The sequence below is a fragment of the Vespula vulgaris genome, chromosome 9, assembly GCF_905475345.1.
Source record: "Vespula vulgaris chromosome 9, iyVesVulg1.1, whole genome shotgun sequence".
NCBI classification, from domain to species: Eukaryota; Metazoa; Arthropoda; class Insecta; order Hymenoptera; family Vespidae; genus Vespula; species Vespula vulgaris.
The window spans coordinates 5,701,492-5,722,775 of NC_066594.1; the positions used below are offsets into that span (position 1 = coordinate 5,701,492).

The 21,284-nt window shown below is 35.1% G+C and overlaps 1 protein-coding gene across 5 annotated transcripts in view; it reads left to right on the top strand.

Annotated features, from left to right (window-relative positions):
- The window catches only part of LOC127066103 (uncharacterized), a 150,399-nt gene that overhangs the window by 121,974 nt on the left and 7,141 nt on the right, over positions 1 to 21,284 (top strand). For all 5 annotated transcript variants that reach the window (XM_050999423.1, XM_050999424.1, XM_050999426.1 and 2 more), the window contains 5 exons: positions 8,572 to 8,700; positions 8,977 to 9,092; positions 9,328 to 9,574; positions 11,679 to 11,813; positions 18,360 to 18,478. In XM_050999423.1, the coding sequence (XP_050855380.1) occupies positions 8,572 to 8,700; positions 8,977 to 9,092; positions 9,328 to 9,574; positions 11,679 to 11,813; positions 18,360 to 18,478 (746 nt within the window). The remainder of the gene's footprint in view (positions 1 to 8,571; positions 8,701 to 8,976; positions 9,093 to 9,327; positions 9,575 to 11,678; positions 11,814 to 18,359; positions 18,479 to 21,284) is intronic.

Here is a 21,284-nt window from a genome sequence, read left to right on the forward strand (position 1 = left end):
GATGAGAATCGCGATGAATCACACTGTTTACTAATAAAATTGTATCTAGGAGAAAAGTAAAATGACAAGAGATAGTAAGAAGATAAGACGAGTAAGTCGATCTTCAAAAAGTATTATTCGAAGAATTAAGGATAGGGTTGGGTAGAGTAGAAGTAGGAGGGAAGAGAGAGAAAGAGAGAGAGAGAGAAAGAGAGAGCGGAGGTTTTCGAAAGAGAACTTCTCGAGAAGTTTAATTCGAGCTTGGGGAAGTTTATAGGGCGAGCTCGCGGCGCGCTATCTCGACGCCGATTATTTTTCTGGGGAGTTTTAAACGCGGCGTTTCTCGTCGCACACGACGCTCGGCTTAACCCCGAACAACTGAGCGAACTAGCAAGTTCGGTGGGGGATTCCTCTGTATTCTGAAATCTTCTCGAGAATCTAGATGAGAGTTTGGTTTTCTTGGTGGACGTTAAAAGCTCTCTTTCTCTTTTCACCATTACCACTTTTACTTCTTTTCTCTCTTTCTCTATTTATCTATCTCTCTTCAAACTTATCCATGCCATGTCTTTTTATCATAGACATGAAATTTTCTGATAGACATAGCTACCTATGTCTCATTCTTAGTCCTCTATTAAACAAATAACCGCTATCGAAAAAGTTAGCTCTAAAGAAGATACAGTTACAGATGAGTAAACTCTCTCGTAACTATATAATGAAATTTTATATGAACTTGAATGAGATAGCCTTTCGAGTTTGGAGTTTCGAGTTTCGAGTTTCGAATTTCTGATTCGATCGTCGAATCGTTCGATTTAATTACCGTCGTGTGAACGCACCGGACCCGCAGACGGACGGACATTTTACTTCGTTTAAAATTACGATCGAACTTCGTGCTACTCCTTCGCAAACGTCTCCTCGCTACTTTCACGATAGAAATGTCAGACAAGGGCTTGAGAGGAAGGGACTTTTCTGTTCCTCCATTCTTCTCTCTATCTCCTTCTTTTTCTTCTTCTTCTTCTTCTTCTTCTTCTTCTTCCTCCTCCTCCTCTTCGTCTTCGTCTTCTTTTTCTTTTTCTTTTTCTCACGTGAATAGCAAAATAAGTTTTCTTCGAGATCCAACGAGTTAAAAGTTTCGAACGGATATCGCAAGAAAGACCAATATAATAAAGTTCGTTAAAGTCTAGATATAAGGTACAGGACTACTTTCGAGTTCGATCCTACTTTCGATATCGATATTTCGATCGGACGAGTTTGTATCGACTCTCTGATATCTTTCCCGTTGATTCTTATCCATTGTAATTAAATCATTTTCTTTTATTCTTTCTTATCGTAATTATATAGAATCTCCAAGGGTAACCAATCATATTCGAGAAAAATTTCGATAGAAACTTTTTAAAGTCACTGATATGTCACCGTTAAATTATTTGAATACAACTATAACGATTATTATTTTAATGGAATAGAAAAGGACAATTTCATTTTCATTTCTAATATGAAAACTTCCTCCGTGAATCCATCCTAGACGGATACTTTTAATAAACGTAACAGTGTGTAAAGCTCTAAGATAAGGCATACCTCAAACCACAGGATATCTCCTTTGCTCAACGTTTCAACTTCCTGTTCTTACCGGCACCGGAAAGTTCATCTCGAAAAGCACACCTGATGATCTCGAAAGTAATGATATTACGTGGTACGATTTCTACCTTTCTAATCGTGTCTCTATCTAATCTATCATTCAACACCGAAACTTTCTAATGATATATATTTCTTTTAGTTATTCCTTTCAAAGTTGTTCCATCCACCAACTCGAAATTAGAAAAAATTATTTATTTCGATGTTACATCATTCAACGAGAAAAAAACAAAATTCAGTAGAAAATAATTCATCAGACCATATCATAAGATATAAACAATATGATAAAAGAAGAAATAATAGAGAGAGAGAGAGAGAAAAAATGAATAATTCAATATAACAAAACCGAGAGATTTCAATGCAATATTATTAACTCCTTTCTGTCTATGAAACTGGCAAATAATTTTTGAAATTAATTAGTTGAACAATACTAAAGTTAACAATACGATCCTCATTGTTTCTCGTTTATCAAGAGCTTCGTTAATATCGCGATGGCACGAAAACAAAGCGAATTTGATTTTAACATCCTCTTTAACATTTTTTTACCGGTCTTAATTAATAAATACGAACCGGTAAATAAACGATTACCACCTACGTCAACCGTTACCACAAAATTATATACGATGTTGAAAAGCATATTTTACAGAGAATCCAACCAAAAATAATTATGTTTAGAATGGAAAAGTATTAGATTAAAAAAAAATAGATCGATAGAAGAATCATCTAGTTGTGTTAACGTCATACTTTTATATACGTTTTACTTGTGTAACGTTATTAAGAATTTTTTTTAAACGCGTACCATTCCATATTCTAATCGAATCATAACGTGCTTGCAATATACATAAAAATTACAATCTTTTTCTTTCTTTTTCTTGTCGAGAACAATTTTCTACCTTGATTCGATTTATTAGATTTGTTTTTTTAACGAAGAACTCGCAATAATGAGAAAAAAAAATTATATTAATCGAACGACAAAGAGAATTAGGTTGAAAAATCAATTTTCATTTTGTAACTAGTAATTTTCTTTTTAAATACGACAAAACGCTTTATCGACTTTTTACTCAAAGCTATCAGCAAATAATAATAGAAGTATTCTTCGTGCAATCAACAGTTCGAACAATTACATCGGACTGTCTATCTATCTTCTGACTTAATTAAAAACGGTATTACTACCGATTCTCTCATTAAATATCGCAATTAGAATGATCAATAATGATAACAAGCATAAACGTCTAAACTAATAATGAATAATAATTAAATACTGTTTCCATATTAACTTTTACAAAATAATATAAAGTTTGTATTTCATTAATGATCATCAGCAGCGGTGGTATAATTACTTTGCGAGGAGATTCACATTTAACATAAATACGATATTGCAGAAACAAGGAAAAAGAGTAAGAAAAATAAAAACAAAATAAAAAAAAAGAATAACAAACTAAAAAAAAAGTTAAAAAGTTAAAAAATTAAAAAATGGGAAAGAAGAAATGAAGAAGTAAAGTAATATAATCCCGTTAATTATTCCTTCGTGAAATTTTCGATAATTCTTTTTTTTTCGCGGGACACACGATTGCAATAGTATCCAAAAATAAAAAGACGAGAGACATAGAGAGAAAGAGAGAGAAAGAAATATAAACGAAAGGTGTAATTTCCGTACCTTTTCATTCCGTTTCTTTCTGTATTTTTTTTTTTTTTTATCTTCGACACCTCTCTCTCTCTCTCTCTCTCTCTCTAGTGAGCTCGCGAGCACAGCAGCGTGGGCGACGTTGGTCGCCTCGAGCCAATCCGACGAGGCGTGAAAATGAGAATGGAACTCGCTCGAAATAATACCTCGTTTCGCGAAAGCGGTTCCGAATAACAATGCGGTTCAACCGAGAGGATAGCCTAAGTACGAGGATCGTTTGTAATCAGCGGCAAGTTTCTTCTCAACAAGAGCCACTCCTGTTCTATTTCATTTCGTATCGGGTTAGGACGAGAACAGGAACGAGAACGAGAACGAAGCTGACAACATCGACTATATTCGGTTATAATAATGACACGAGTAGAACAATATTAAATGTTAAGCTGAATTTTAGTCATAACTACTATGTAATTATCTATTCATTTATGTTTATTATTTAAATATGTAATTTATAAATGATTGGTAAATTTTGAACATATTAGCTCATATATTTTGTAACTAAATTAGAAATTCTATTAGATATTTTATAGATTTTGTTTAAAAAATCTCTCTCTCTCTCTTTTACTTTTTAATTCGACTCGAGAAAAGAATGTTTTCATCGAGCATGTTTCATATTACGTACATATTCTTTTGATCTAAACTTTTTGTAAGACCTTCTTTCTCCCATTTAATTAACAAAAACCATTTGGATATGACAGCTTTTATCGGAATAAAAATTCATTCTTTCCTAAGAGGCAGAATCAGCAACATTCCTTTTACAATACAACAAGATGTTAGAAAATTTTCTCTTCTCAATTTTTCTCTCTTTATCTCATATTATTTTTCTTTTTTCCTTTTTCTCTCCCTTTCTTTGATCACTTTGTATTAATATGTTACGCAACGCCATAAGCCAACCGCGTTTAAATAAAATTCGAAACGATATTACAAATTGAACCGGTTACTTGATCGATATTTTAATTAATTTCGAAGAATATTTCAATTAATTTCGAACATCGTTTAATGCATAAATAAATAAAGCAACGATAAAGGGGTTATTATATTTAAAATGGCTGACACTTTTGTTTTTCTTTCTTTTTTTCTTTCCATCTTTCTCCTTCTTCCTTCTGCGCTTGTCTTCGCTATTGTTTTTCCAGGATATCCATAGTAACGCGAGAAAACCGACAGCTGTTTTATAAAGAATGATAAAGGGCGCAGAATAATGCTAATCTTGGTAATAAAAAGACACGTATCTCATGATATTCTCATGGATACACGATCTCTCTCTCTCTCTTTCTCTCTCTCTCTCTCATCTTATACGTTCGCCTTTGGCTCATCATTTCAGAATATACCATCGAGGAAGGGATTTTTAAAAAGAATAATAGATTCCTACCGTGATCGTGATGACAATGAATTGAAAATATAAAAGCAATAAAGTAAAGAAAGTACGGTCGGCGTTAGCTTTTATAAGTGAACCGAGAGGACGGATTATCGCGACTACGAAAGGAACATATTTTACGCGATCTACGTTACTCTGAAGCTTTCCCTCCGAAGACCGTTATCGAGCGGGATAACTTCGAAGGAAAACGTAATCTAAGTACATGTGTACGTACATAATACCTAAACGAACGACGTTCCTTGTATCGATGTGTATAAACATAGTATTTCATAATTAATGATACTTCGAATAGGTGTTTCTTCGACAAAATGAAAAATAATATAGTCTGTTGACTTATTATAAAATCTTTGAAAATCCATCATACGGTGTTCGTAAAATAATAAACGATAGGTAGTAAAAGCGAGACATGAGTTAAAAAGAGAAAGAAAGAGAGAGAGAGAGAGAGAGAGAGAGATAGTGGCACTCGATACACTCGACTTACATTTTCTCCAGAGCTTCATCGTTAAAGCGTAGATCGTGGATGCTGCTTCTGATTTCGTCGGTTCAAGAGAGCAACCAGATAACGGCACATCTATGGTACATTAATCGCAGTAAATAGGATCGCGCGGTACATTAATATCTCTCTATGCATATAGTTCTGCATTAGTAACACGCAGTTACATACGATAACTGCTGCTAGCGCGATGCCGATTACGCGTAGTATAAGCATGCCACTCGCCAATGTGCTGGCTTGCGTCTAGTGCAACCATGGGTCCACCGTTATTATTATCTACGGGATTATTACTGTAATTGCGATCGTTGCGATTTCACAGTTTCGCAATCGTTTCCAACTATGGAATCTTTAACAGAACGTTTCCGTAGCCTTCCGTATATACTTTTACGATAATTTCATGCAAACAAAAGTGGGCAATTGAGATCTCTCTTTCTTTCTTTCTTTCTTTCCTTCTTCCTCCCTTCCTTTTTTTTCCTTTTTCCTCTTTTTCTTTTTCACTTTTCTCCTCTTTCTTTTAGATCATACCACGTCCTTATGAGATTTATCTTACAATCTTATGAAAATCACGCTCCGCGAAATGCGAATTCTTCGTTCTTTGAAAAAGAAAAGAAAAGAAATGAAAAAAAAAAGAATTGAAAAAAAAATTACCGAAGAAGATACTCTCAAGGATGACTTTCTTAGACGGTTTATTAAAATTCTCGAACGTCGTACGGGGATACTTGGAAGAAAAGTTCGACATGGTTTTACCAAACCGCTTCCTTGCGCTTACTGGAACGAACCCTTCCTTCGGAATCTCTGCTGCATGGTTCTCTTATATAAACAGCGTTAACCGAATAAAAATAGAGGACTAAAAGCGACGAGCTTACTCACATTCCTTTTTCTCCTATTTCAGGCTTCTACTCGACGAGAGTGCAACCGACTTTACCCACACCCCTTCTGCCATCCTTCCCTTCCCATCCTTCTCCCCTTTCCACCCCTCTTCATCGTAATTTCAAACGGATTACCTTACACGTCCGTCTACTCCACCCTCCCTTTACTCCACCCTCGTTGGCCGATCCAACTGTTCTAGATTTTCAGTACATTAAGTTCTTAAGCAAAAGAAATTGCGGCCGAGAAACGACGACGACGACGACGGGAAACAAGGTCACTCTCACGGGGAGTGAATAAAACAAAGAATAGAATACGACGAAAGTGCAAAAGATGAAATTGCTCAGATTCGGGTAAAAGTCCTCTTTTCTCTCTTCCATCTTAAACGAGTAAAGTCGTAAGGTCGACGTTCTTCTCCTTTCTTTTTCTTTTTCTTTTTCTTTTTCTTTTTCTTTTTTTTTTCTTTTCACTTTGCTCTTCTCTTTTCTTCTCTCTCTCTGTCTCTCTCTCTCTCTCTCTCTCTTTTTCTCTCTTTCTTTCTTTTTTCACATGCGACACCCTTTAAACTGCTTACAAAAGTCCGCAAGAAGGTGCAAGGAAGGAAACACCGGCGCCAAATTCAAAGCCGTGTTTCTTCTTTATACCGCGACATCCCACGCTTTCCTTTCAGGTAATAGAATCATTCGAAGCACCTTTCCTCGTTCTCTCTATCCTTCTCTCTCTCTCTCTCTTTGTTGTTCTCTTTCTCCTATTCCTCTTCTCTTTAAAGTGACATTCTTGTCTCTCACGAGTCGAGTTCGAGATCTAATTGCTTTAGAATTTACATAGAGAATGGCAGCGAAGCTACTCGATTTGCTCTTGCATTTCTGGTGGTACCGTTGAACGCAATAAAACTCAAAGGAAACATTAGAGCTAATATACTTCGACACGCGACCACGGTACTCTTTGTAATGTCTTCGACAAAGGATTTCAATTAAAGGATATTAAAGATAACATTATTTTTGAAAAAAAATTATTAATGTCTCTACTCGCACATTCTTTAAATTCTCGGATAGAATATTTAAAAAGAGAGGAAGAGAGAAAAGAAGGATACGTTTATTTATCACGTTGATTTACTTCACGAGAACGATGAGGATATTTCGCAAGTAGATTTTTATCGAATATCGAGATACTTAAAAAAATAAATAAATAAAAGAAAAGAAAAGAAAAAGGCGATATACGCACGTCCGTAGTTTATTCTATTTTCATTCTTTAACTTTTTCTCTCGAGGCACTCAGAAGAGAGATCCTGGGAAATGGAGCCAGAAGAATCCGATTTTCTGTTGTTAAAGCCGGTCGGGCAGAAAATGACGTGAAACCATTTCCGCGGTCACAGCCGGTTGTTCGGAAACGATGCTTTTCTATATGGGGAGAGATGGGAGAAAAAGAAATACCTACTACCTGTAGTACTGCTAGATCCTGACCTTTAAAAACGTCGACATTCGAAAAAGTTTTACGGAAGGAACAAACAAAAATAAGGCTGGGCAAATTTTATAGAGTAAGACTCTTCGAAAACGAGAATGAGAACGAGAACGAGAATCGGAGAAAGTCTTAGTTCGAAAAGTTTACCAAAAAACGATCCAGTTGGTTCGCTTTGTACGAAGTTTAAGTTGAGAAGAGGTTACGACGATTTCTCTCTTCTAAGCTACTTTGCAATTTAGCCGCAATTATGCAACGTAAAGCCCCTGTTAAACGAGAAGGAAAACCCCGCTAGCTCCTATCTTTCCGACACTTTTACAGATTTTGTCTCCCATCTCCCAATGGAATCGTTTTGCACCTCCGTAAGGATAATTTCGTCTTCCTAAAATGAAATAATCAACATCGATGAAAACTTTCGTAATTTAACTGATCCCGTAATGGAAACGCGATAAAGTCAAATGGGGTTTGGTTCGAAAGAGCAGATTATGCGCGCTATTGGAATTTTCATGGGATAATATTATGTGTGACAGCTTATTTATCGGTAATAATATTATATTTACCGTTTCACCGTGGGAAATTTCGAAAATGTTTCACCGATGGAATAACAATATTAGCGAACAATATATCCTACCTTTTAATTAGATATAACTAAAGAATTTTTATCTTACCGTATAAATTCGTATAAATCGAGAAATGAGGTTTCTAATTATTGTCGATTTCCTGTTCATTATTATAATGATCGAACGATGGAAAACAGAAGTGATCTCGGCTAAAATGACTATGAAGTTTTCTCGTAAAATAAATCAGTCTATCGCCGTAATTTGGTACAGCCTCCATGAGCTGACTGTAATATTGGATATTTTCTTAATGGCAAAACTTGGAACGGCCACCGAATCTCCTACATCCTCATGAACTCTCTTGATAAATCGGTACACGGGTACCCGGGTTCGATAGTCTCATCGTACGATCCCTAAGGGGGTGTAAGACCGTCAATGGGGATGCGAAAAGAGGTTCCCGGAGATGAGACGATTCTCAAACCAGCTTAAGAGAGAAAACACATAAAATATTTCTTTGCTCGTTCGTGTTACAGTCACTGCACGAGCGACTACATTGCCGTTTATTCGGGCCCAACGACCTCGAGTCCGCTCCTGAAAATGCTCTGTGGCAAGGAGAAAGCGTCGATGATGTATAATGGGCAAGAAGTGCTCGTCGAATTTAGGTAAAAGACTATTATTATTATTATTGTTATTGTTATTATCATTATCATCATTATTATTATTATTATTATTATTATTATTATTATTATTATTATTATTATTATTATTATTATTATTATTATTATTATTATTATTATTATTATTATTATTATTATTATTATTATTATTATTATTATTATTATTATTATTATTATTATTATTATTATTATTAATCCCTAATCGAAAGTATCTATCTTTACTCTTCGACAAAACAAACAAACCTACGTATCATGTTTCAGAGCTGGTCCAGAAGTATCTCCATTCGACTATAATGGTTTCGTAGCGACGATAAATTTCATCGAAATCACGACCGAAATACCTAACACGATTACCGCAGAGCCGATCAATAAAAGTTGTAAGTGCAAGCGATTTAATCGAATAATATACGTATTTACCGTGTTCCCGATATCGAATTGATTTCTTAACATGATACGATTATCCATGCGGAAGGAAAACCTATGATATTGCTAGAAAAAATAAAGAAATCAAGCTTTTACGTATCTGTATTCTTTTGGTATCGATATACGCGTATTTCTATTACTGTTCAGGACGTTTCCATAATCATACGTTATTCCACTTGTCTTCCACAGTGGATATCATGAAATCGGCTGGTAGTAACTATTACAACGTGAGATATAACAATCGTGACACTGACGAGCACCGTAAGGATCAAGGATCCTCAACGGGATATAGTTGCGACCTTGAAGTAAATGGGGAGAAAGTTCGTTCAGGTCATCACGACACCAGAGGGAAGATCAAGTCAACGACCTGCCGACTCGTCCTCCGGGGTGGTACTTATCATACTGGACACGTCTCGTTGACCAGTTATAATCTCAGGTAATTTTTTTCATCCTATAACATCCATCTCCTTACTCATCTCTCTTTTATACCAATCAAAATTTATTCGTCACATTTTAACTATAATATTGATCAATTCGTGTTTTTTTTTTCTTTTTTTTTTTTTGCAGATATAGATATATATGCATGTACGTATATAACGAAAAAAAAACTCCGTTGAACTATTTCTGTTTTTATCGCTTTTCTTTCAACGACTGAAATATTCCAGTATTCAAAGTACTATTTCACGAATCGACATACTATTATACTTCCCCTGCATTTTAATAGCTTTACCAGACTCGCTTCCATCGACGATTATATTCGCTTGCTCGTGAGAAACTATCTTACTGTATACATAATTTTATTAGATATATGTCATTGTTGTTACTGTTTTCACTACTTACCGACATTTTCGTTACTACCGAATCTATTTTCCCAGATTCTATTCAATTGACTTCCAACACGCGTTTCAAATCGAATTCTTGAAAATACGAATTCCGTTCGTATTGTACGTCGACTTATTGCTAAGACGTTTTAACGAAATCTTTATTCGCGAAAACGAGACGAGAAAATAATCCTCCGTCCTCAACAACTTACACGCGCTATTTGAAATACGTAAAGTTTGAAATGTTACGCATCAACGCTCGAGCCATCTGAAGTTATTACTCCCAAACGAAATTACGTTTATTTCATTTGAAATTTTGTTTCTTTCTTTCTTCTTTCATATAAACTCAAAATATATGGGGTCTTTAGTCAACAATGATTTTTATTCTTTTCATATACAATATATCATTGATATCTAATATTCATGAGGAAATTCGACTCTATCGTCAAAAGAAATATATATATATAAACTCCCGTCGATATAAAGACTTTCGAGTTTATAAATAAAATATCTGCAATAGCACGATACGACTCAATTCCATTTCTATAGAAATATTCTCGAAGGAAATACTGAAAAATCAAAAAAAAAAAAAATAAACGACAAACCTCGCATTTTATCGATTCCCTGTAGCCCCTAATAGTCTTTTTTTTATTTCTCACGTATCAAGAATATCTCCTCAATTATTTCGATAAACGATATGTACGTGATAGAAATAACATTATATATCGATAAATAATTCGATATAATCTAACGCATCAAAAATTTATTTTATATATATATATATATATATATATATATATATATATACATATATATTGTTATCTATATTATACAATAGTCTCGTTAGATCGAATTTCTTAATTGACATTAATGTGAATTTTCAACGTATATGCACATGCATAAGTATGTACACTTCGAAATACAATATCGCCACTTAATTATTCAACTGAGAAACGTCGAGGAACGTCGTCGAAATCTTTCGCACGATTATACAATTCAACTTAATTAGCTTCATTCCACGAAACGCGACGATGCGAATTTCATTATGCGGAAGTAGTATTAAATCACGGAATCCTGTCGTGAACGTATATACCACATATACACTTGAGATTTTCAATTACCGTGTAGAATAAGTACAACATGGAAAACGAGTACCTACTTAACGTTCGTATCTTCGAGGATACATTTGCGTTTAAAAGGAATGAAAAAGAGAGAGAGAGAGAGAGAGAGAGAAAATGAGAAAAGGAAAGTAGAGAGATAGTATATGTTATAGGGACGGATTTGAAAGGGCAACCTACCCTGACCTCGAGTATACCTACATTGATTCAAAGAGACGAATAAACGAAGGGTAAACGCCCGAAGGTTTCGATGTAAAAGACAGGTATAGTGAGCTTTATTGTGCAACCAGTATACGTTTTAAATAAAATATTATAAATCCATACGCGTCATTGAACCGAAAAAGTAACTCAGAATATAGGGAATACCCTTATATATATACATTTGTGTGAGTAAGTACATACGTGTATGTATCTACGACCCTAATCTCGTTCACTTCGTTATTTTCAGCAAATCGAAGTAACGTTACCTTTTATCATTCTCTCTCCTCTATCCCTTCTCATCGATCATGTTTACGATTAAATAAAAAAAAAAACCTTTGTACGATTTTTACGTGTAAGAAACAAGTATCAAATTATCAATATTATTATTGTGATTTTTCAGCGCGCAATCGTGTCAATCGATGATCGAGATATTCGACGGTATACCGGAAGGAGGAATGGCGAACATGGTGAAGTCCCTCGTGCGAATTTGCAGTCCGGCGCAAAGGCTACCACGAGAATTTGCTCAACGAGATGAGTGAGTAAATAAAAAGAAAACAAAAACAAAATACAAGAGCAAAAATACAAAAATAAAAAATGGAAAACGAAAGAATAAAGAAAATATATATGTAAGTAGTACATACCCCCAATCGATCTTTCACGCAGAGAGCGATCTATTTTTTTCATCCTCGAACCGTAAACGGGAAGTCAATGACGAGGAGACTCGTCTTTTATAAAAAAAAAAGAAAAAGAAAAGCGTATGGATATGTATACGATCACGAGAGATTTTTTTTTCTTTTTAGTCTCATCTCATAGTCTCGTACTTTCATTCACCTCGTTCAAACGAATGCATTCCTTCGCTTGAAACGGAGACAAGATCGACGGAGTGCGTTCTTTTCTTTTTCTCTCTGTCTGTATGTTTGTCTCTCTCTCTCTCTCTCTCTCTCTCTCTCCCTCTCTCTTTATTTCTATTTTTCTGTCTATCTCTATCTCCTTCTCTCTTTCTTTTTCTATCCATCTCTTTATACTTTTCTGCTTATGTATACTTACGTAGCTAGATATGTATATATATGTATATACATACATATATATACATAGATATATATACGTCTATGTATTAAAAATCGTAAAACAGTCGCCAACACACATACATATATATCATTCGTATTTCCACTCGAGAATGAGAGCTGCCACGCGGAGCGATACCTCGTACTCATCTTGCCGGAAGTCAAAGCATGGAAGATGACTGGGTTGGGTGGGCTCGTTTTATTCCATGGTACCTGTATTTAGCTAGAGAATATATTCAAATGGGAAGAGTATAATAAGAGAAAGGGAGAAAGGTTCTGCCTTGTTCTCTTGGATTACGAAACGCTGCCCGTATCCGTGAGTCAATAGACAAGCCCGATTAATATTTAGAAAATAAAAAAATTCTCTCTTCTCTCTCTCTCTCTCTCTCTCTCTCTCTCTCTCTCATTCTCTTATTTATTTTTTTGTTTTCTTCTTGTTATTTCTTTCTATTCTACTTTACTTCAGATATCAACAGAATCATAAACATTTTATGTAGCACGAACTACGCGCGATAGCGTGTTAATAAAACAAATTCACACGGGAATTCTACGTACGCGTAAAGCGCGACAAATCATTCGAACGCGCGGAGAATGTGCGATATCGTTTACGTTATAGAGAAATGAAGCGAACGATATGGATCCCGCGAACGGTACCGATTCGAAGGAATAATTCAAGCATTCACCTATGAAAGAGAGGAATAATTTAAACGTTCTCTCTCTCTCTCTCTCTCTCTCTCTCTCTCTCTCTCTGTCTGTCTGTCTGTCTCTATTTATCTATCTATCTATTTATCTCTCTTACACCCTCCTTCTATTTTCGTTTTAGTAAACGCATGGCTCAGAAAGATGTATCGATTCTATCGAGAAAATTATTTGTTTCCTGCATAGTGTCGATACACCCTACTCCTATGTCTCTAACTATACATTTTATTATTCGACCGATTAAATGCCGCTTTAATGTACGATCCTACCGTTTATAATTAACGAGCATAAAATCCCCGGCGATAATAGTCGATCGTCGTTGGGCGTATTAATAATTAGTCTCGTAAATTAACCGGTTTATCGTCCCTTTTTTCACACTCGTTATTTTGTTCTTCCCTTTCTTCTTGTACTTTCTTCCTTTTTTCTCTCCGTTTTCTTTTTTTCAAGTTCGACCGATTAATTCGAATTTTTTCGATTATTTATCGATTATTTCCGACAATCTATGATAAAATAATACTTGATATTATACATTAAAATTACATAAATTATCTTTTCCTTACAAATCGTCGAAGATAAAATATTGGTGATAAAAGAAAAAAGATCTAATCAAAAAGGGAAGGATAAAAAGATAGATAAAAGGAAGAAAACAATTTTCAGAAAAAATTATCATTACCTGCATATTGATCACAGTACGTACATACATGCATTACATCGAGTTGGCCGATAATCGAAAAGATCGTTATTCAGGGATTCGTTCGATCGGAACCGAATATTACTAGTACTATTTTTGAAATGAAGATCGACGATCGATGAATACGAATAGAGAACAGGTGCAGAGTGGAAACGAAAGTATGAAAAAACTACAATATTCCAAACCGAAGTTCAATTTAAGACCCCCTTTGAAATTGCTTTACGAATTTTTCCAAAATTCCTAAGTAAGGACTTACAAAGTATCCTTTTGGGATCTCATGAGTAACGTCCTTGGATACGAAAACTAACGACGGTTCTGGGAACTGGAACATTCCCTAACGCCCTCGTAATGTAATCTAACAGAAAACGAGTGAACGAAAAAATGAGAGAGAGAGAGAGAGAGAGAGAAAAGGAGAAGGAGAGAGAAAAAGAAAAAATAATAGGACGAGCAACAAAATGTCGCAAACTATTTCTCGAGAAACGATTTTCGTATCGCCCTCAGAAAAATACGCGGAAGGATAAAAATAAAAGGAATGTTCATACAGAAAAGTGAATGCATTCTAATACGTTGCACAGATATATATATGTATGTATGTATATGTATAGATATATATTATGCACAGCCGACAGAAACAGTAGAATAAAAATATAAAAACGATATCCAAGCGTAGCTAGACTCGTCCTCGAATTCTATGTATGTATGTATGTGTATATATATATATATATATATATATATATATATATATATATACATAGGAGTGACTCTCGTCGTCCCGTAGGAACTGACCGCCGGTCAAAAAGGCCAAGGGATTTCGACGTGACGGCTCAAACGATTTTCCAGCCGTGCGTTTCTCTTTATGTTTCTACTCAGGAACATTCTGATTTTCCGACCGAAGTAACACCTATGTCAAAATTCACCGCACCTGTGCTTTAGCTATATAAATTACGTATTACATCAACCTGTAACACATAAACGTGTAAAATTTTCATATAGGAACGATGAACTAATTTAAACGTAAAATCAAGAGAAAAAAGAAAAGTAGAACGGAATATAAAGAGAGATAAAAGTTGACAATAAAGATCGTACGACTATTTTTGAACGAATCTCATTTTGACGGTAAAATATTAATGACGAATAATACAATATTTAAAAGAAAAACATAAAACTGATTAAAATTGCAGACCCCCATCTCATCAAGTAATGATGACGTTTACACGTCAGGAAACACATTAGTTAGAAGAAATATAAAAACTTGGAAGTGGTAATTTATGGATGGCTGAGAATTTTCTCTCGACTATAAAACGTTGAAGTATCGTTTTAACCCTTTCCGCTTCGATGATTCGGTTGCTAGTTTTCTCTCATTTCTATGTTTTATCATTTTCGCCGAACTACTTTGTTGTTCTACCCTTTCTCCAAACTCACATCCGACGTAACAGCCAGTTTTTAATCTATTTTAATTTCTTAACGTTTTCAGACAGCCTGCTGCAATTTATGACTGGTAGGCGGCAGCGAATGGGACGTACCGTTGTAGTACGTACATACGTATGTACCTACGTACGTGCTTATGGGACTGCCACGTGTTTTATGTTGGCTAATCTCGTAAAAATTCATGCAAAATAAAGCTCGTGCTTCATCCCGCACGCTTCGCCCGCAGGCACGTTTCCCATTCCGCGATGAGATCACGGGATCTCTCTCGGTACAAGCTTTCATGATGCGTTTAAAACGACGTTAACCTCAACAGACTTTCAATCTGTTCTCGGTCGAACCGTTTTCAAAGAGAATACAAGAAAAAGAAATACATATGTGTGTGGGTGTGTGTGTAAAACAGGTATATAAGAAAAAGAATCGATATCCCTACTATTGAATTCCTGATAACAATTTTAAATAAACATTAAGAATACTAAATAAAATCAATTTTCTATTCGCTGCTGAAGTTTTTAACTGACTCTTTCCTACTATCCTCTTCTACGGACAAGTTTACTTGTCGATCAATAAGTTTACAAAGTAGGATGGTCGAATGGTAAACGTAAGATCGATTTCGCAAGAGTACCTATCCTTCTCTAAATCAACAACAATTGTATTCCGATCGAGTTCTCTCTCTCTCTCTCTCTCTCTCTCTCTCTCTCTCTCTCTCTCTCTCTCTCTCTCTCTCTTTCTCTGTCCTTCCTGTTATCGTTCGTCCATTCATAAAAGTTTCTTGAACTTTCTTCGAAAACTCATAGAAATTTTCTGGACCAGGACACGTTCGATCGGTATTCCCAAACGCCACCATAGAAAATACGAGCTGTCGATTTTGTGCCAAGAAAACCACAGTCCTCCATGTTTACGATGCAAACCTGTAGCCTGTCGAGAATCGTTCCACTCCTGCAAACATACCTTTCCCTACTTGAGAGATCTCGGTACAGCGTGCATAGAATGTACATAGGTACGTACATATGTACGCTTTCACGTGTACACAATGGCCGACCTTACTATTATGGCCATTACTACTTGAAGTTCCAAGTAGTTCAACCAATCACGCGTATACACGTAAACATCTTTTGAACCACCATTATTTACTTTCAATCGTATACTCTAAAATATAATTCCAATCGATAGCTAGATAGTTTCTATTATACCCTTAAATGAAATTTATTTATTAATCAGAAATGAATAAATCTTTCTCATTGGAAAAAAATGAAAATTGTTAACTCCTCGAACGAAGAAGAGAATTTTGATAGAAATTTAGATAGAGTTTAAGAAATAGAGCATGTTACCATTCTTAGGAAATCGTTAGCATTATTCGGGTTAGACGTCGCGGAGCCTTAAGAAAAATCTGAATTTCAGGCCTTCGCTGGGTTTGGGTTGTAGGAGAAAAGTACACAGTGATATGTATGCCAGGTCGACATACACGAAATCCAAGGATGAAGGGTTGGCCGTTAGCCAACTGGGTCGACCGATCTTTCGGTTCGGAAAGCCTCGTCTCAAAATATCATTACAACCTTTTTGGTCTTCTCAAACGTAGCTATATCTTGTGGTTGGCCCGTCAAAAGGATCACTGATTGAATTCTGTAATGCGATGAAAGATTCTTGTTAAATCGATGTCTTGATATTTTTATCCTATCGTTCGTTTTAAAATCGTTTCAATGAATACAAAGTAGATATATATATATATATATATATATATATATATATATATATATATACACATGTCGAATGGATAAAGGAAGTTCAGTTATACATAGATATTTGTCTTTGTCCATGAACAAACTCATTTCATGCAAGAATATAAATATCATAGAGAAAGCATATTAGCAAATCAAACAAGCAAAGGAACTGACTGAATTATCATGACCTTCTAACTCCTGGCAGAGGATTCACGGTAAGGTTATCGCGTGGCCCTTCTCCCAAGGCGTCCATTTACAACTTCGTCCGAGCAAAATGGAGTTGAACGATGTGCAAAATTTATCGAGCACAAAATGTGCTTTGTGACAGTACTTGGCCGAACTTTTGGTCCTCTCTCGTACTCGCGTGTTTCGTCATGCGCGTTCTCGTGCTTGCCACACTCTTTGGTATAAAGGCAAAGCTGCATAATTTACAACGAAGTTCCTACGGGCATCCAGTAAACGAGGGGAAGAGGGAAGAAGAGAGAGAGAGAGAGAGTGTGTGTGTGTGTATATATGTGTGTATATGCTGGTGTATGTGTTTTGTCGTTCACGAAACTACCACTTCGACGATCTTTCTCAATACGTTCGTGTAAGCTCGTCTCTAAGAACAAATCAAACCGATCATTATTCATAATAAGATACCGGCTTCCTTCTCAAATATCGTCTCTATTATCCTTCAAAATTCTCTTTATCCTCTATCACGATTGAACAGATAGAAACTGGGTCGCGCTCTATCGTATATTTACCCATCAATGTTATATTAGAAGGCTTTCAATGAATAGGTCAGGGTTTATATTGTATGTATAAGGTACAACCATCGCTAAACGATTCGCATTTCTTCTTTATTTATAGATTATATTTGCAGATTATATTTATATCTTTAACGTACACCTTGCAAAATTTCATTAGGAAACTCCATTGAATTTGTATTGAATGTAACGGACGATATTAATGCAAATAAAAATTGAACCCGTGAAATTTGAAGATCTTTTTATATTTCGCAATTGTTATCATCGAAGATAGGTCAAGATAGTTCGACAAATATAAATACTTTTCTCTTTTCCCTCTCTCTCTCTCTCTTTCTCTCTCACTCTTTCCATATGATATTAATTGATATTAAAATTCATAATAAATCAGAATTATATTATGGATTTACTTTTTCGTTTTACGATATCAATAATAAATATATTAATATACATAATATTAATATAAGCTTTTACGTTCATATCGGGTGAGAAAAAAAGGATCATCGATGATCCGCCATTTCCGAATAATTTAATTCTAAATTAAAATGGAACATTGTTATTCTTATTTCTTATTGATTCGCGTACCAATAAAAAGGAATATAACTCGTTTCTCTGTAGCTAGCATTACTCTTTTTTTTTTTGAGTTTTGAAAACCATCGGATGTTCTTTCCACGAACGTCTAACGATATTAACGATACTTAAAGTGTTAAAGGCTTCTTTTTTCCACGTCCGTAGATACGTCGAACCAAAGCGATACTCGTCCAACGGTAGAGACATGACGGTGGTCTTAAGACGAGCCACAAACAGCACTACTGATGAAGAATACATGGACGTCTCTTATTATTTTCACAACGGTAAGTTAAATTTAATAGATAAATAAAACTTAATCCTCAGACTATTAACGAGCCATATTTATTTAATCATTTATTTACTTATTTATTTATTTATTTATTCAATTAATTAAAATAATCATTCGACAACGATGTATAAAAATAACATAAAGATATACATACGTCGTGGAAATTAAAGTAAAAAGAAAAAGGGAAAGAAAATTATATAAAAAATAATAGTGCTTAAGCAACATCTAATCCCTAAATGAGACCTGACCATTGAATATTAAAGCGTTTTGAACGTATCGAGATAGATTAAGTTTACGGGAAAAAACGTTTTAAAGTATATCTCGTCGATGTTAAAAGTAATTGCAGAATAATACTACAAAGGTGAAAAAAGGAAGAGAAAAAGAAAAAAAGAAAAATAATTAATATGGAAACGTGGCTCGTCACAGAAGAAAAAGACACCGGCGAAAATATATGGAGAAGCTGTTGAAAAGTCTTTTTGGTTTTTTCTTTTTCTTTTCTTTTTTTTACGTTTAAGTGGAAAACGTGCGCGGACTAGCTTTAGTCGGACGTTCGAGAAACCGGCCATTAAACACTTAATCAAATTTACGCGTTCTTCCATAAAATAACGCTTAAGGTTATAAATGTTTCATTCCTCGGCCAAATAATTTGTCAAACAAATTTCGATGTTCGTTAAATTCGTTTTATCGCTTTATTTACATTTATACGATAGCTCTCCCACTAAGTACATATATGTATGTATTATACACATACACACATATATATAGATATATATATAGATATATAATACCCTCGTATACAATGTATTTTACGTTATCATTCGTAATACCAACAAGAGATATTACATTTTTTGATCGAAAGAAAATAATGATGAATAAACTCTATATGCTGGTAGGGCCGACTAGTTGTTTCTATTTCATTAGATTTACCTTTTCGATGGTCCGTTAAATGAACAAAATTCGCATATCGAAACGGGTTAAAATCGTTCGTGCCGGCGCGAGAAAATTTCTCAATACGAATACAATAATACTGCTATTGATTGTTTAAATTCACCACGGAGAGATAATGTTTTAATAAATACGGCTAAAGCAGAGAGGAAATTGTTCGAATAAATAGAAGACATTCATATTTGCTGAAAATCATAATTCGGAGATAATCGAAACCTTCCAAATCTTCGGCTTCGTTTGTTCGAACACGATTATTAAAAATGGTCAAGTTTTCTCGACGTTTTCACTCTGATTTTTGACTGATCTCACGTACTGAACGAGGTCAAGAAATTTATAGTTGCGCCTCTGAAAGTTTTGAAAATCTCAATAATGTTCGAAACAAATCGCTTAGTAATTTCCCCGGAAGTAAAAGTATCGTAGAAGAAAGAAGAATATAAATTGTCGAAGCGATGGATAGAGCAAAACAAAGCGAATGACGGAAGAGACGGAAGTCACACCGGCGACAAACCGCCAGCATCGTCGATTTGACGCTGATTGACGAATGTCCTCGTCGCTTGTCGACGTTATTACGTTTACACACGGTACATGCATCCAGATACCACTCCTCTCTCTATCTCTCTCTCTGTTTCTCTGTGTCTGTATCTCTCTCTCTCTCTGTCGGTCTCCCTCTCTTCCTCTTTCCAATACCTCTCTCGAGGATCAATAAGGCCGGTTTTGTAGGTTGAATCGTATTCGAAAATAGAATCAAACTGTATTTGACTGCTCTGTTCTTAAATTAGAACGAAGCATGTTATAATCAATAAGTAAAATTATTAAACAACAATCCAAATCAACACTTTTTATTACTTACCATTATCAAATTATCCTTTGTGTCGTAAAATGAAGAATTCAACGTAATGAAAGAAAAAGAAAGAGAAAAAGGAATGAAGAACATTAGGTCTAACTCGTTGCAATATTATCTCCAAGAGATTATTTCCTTCGAAAAATTATCCTTTTCCATTATCTCTAATAATTTATTTACTATCTTTACAATCGGTATCTCCTCCATCGCTATTATTGAACCTTTCTCTGGTTCTTTCTATTTGAAAGACTACTTTTATATACTTTAATCGAAACTATCCACCTCGCGTAATCTCATCGATAACAGGCTTTCTTTTCAAATTACAGATTTTATCTATCACCCGACGACCTTTTACTCTTTTCATTCGATTTCACATAGTCCCGTTTAAATATCTTTCATTAATCAAACACGAGCTATTTTCTCTCTCTCTCTCTCTCTCTCTCTCTTTTCTTTTTTCATTTTTTTTTCTTTCTTTTTCTGTACTTCTTTTTTTTTTAACCTCGAGAAATATCTCAGAACTTTCGTTAGAAGCCTACGACGTATGTATGTATGTATATAAGCGCACAAAGTACGAAGCAAGTCGTAAAATTTAATCCTATCCTCCGAGACCGATTCCATCTTTCTTCGAAGAAAGAGAGTACCTTCCCTTTTGACCCCAATACGGTGCTGCAAACGAGCTCCTGGTTATTTCCTTTAATTGCAAGGCGAACGCGCGAAATAAATTTCATTTAAATGCCTCGTCCTCGTCCTCCTCCTTCTCCTACCCCCTATCCACCTCTCTCATGAATGAACTTCTATACAAAAGAAAATTTCTACTTCGGCGTTAGAATCAACGACTAGTGATCGTGACTCGACTTTATGACGACGAAAAATTACAAGAACTCGGCAAAATGTGTATTCGTTGAATTCCCTATCGTTTTTTTTTTTTTCTTTTTTTTTCTTTATTCCCTTTCTCTCTCTCACTCTCTCTCTCTCTCTCTCTCTCTCTCTCTCTCTCTCTCTCTCTCTCTCTCTC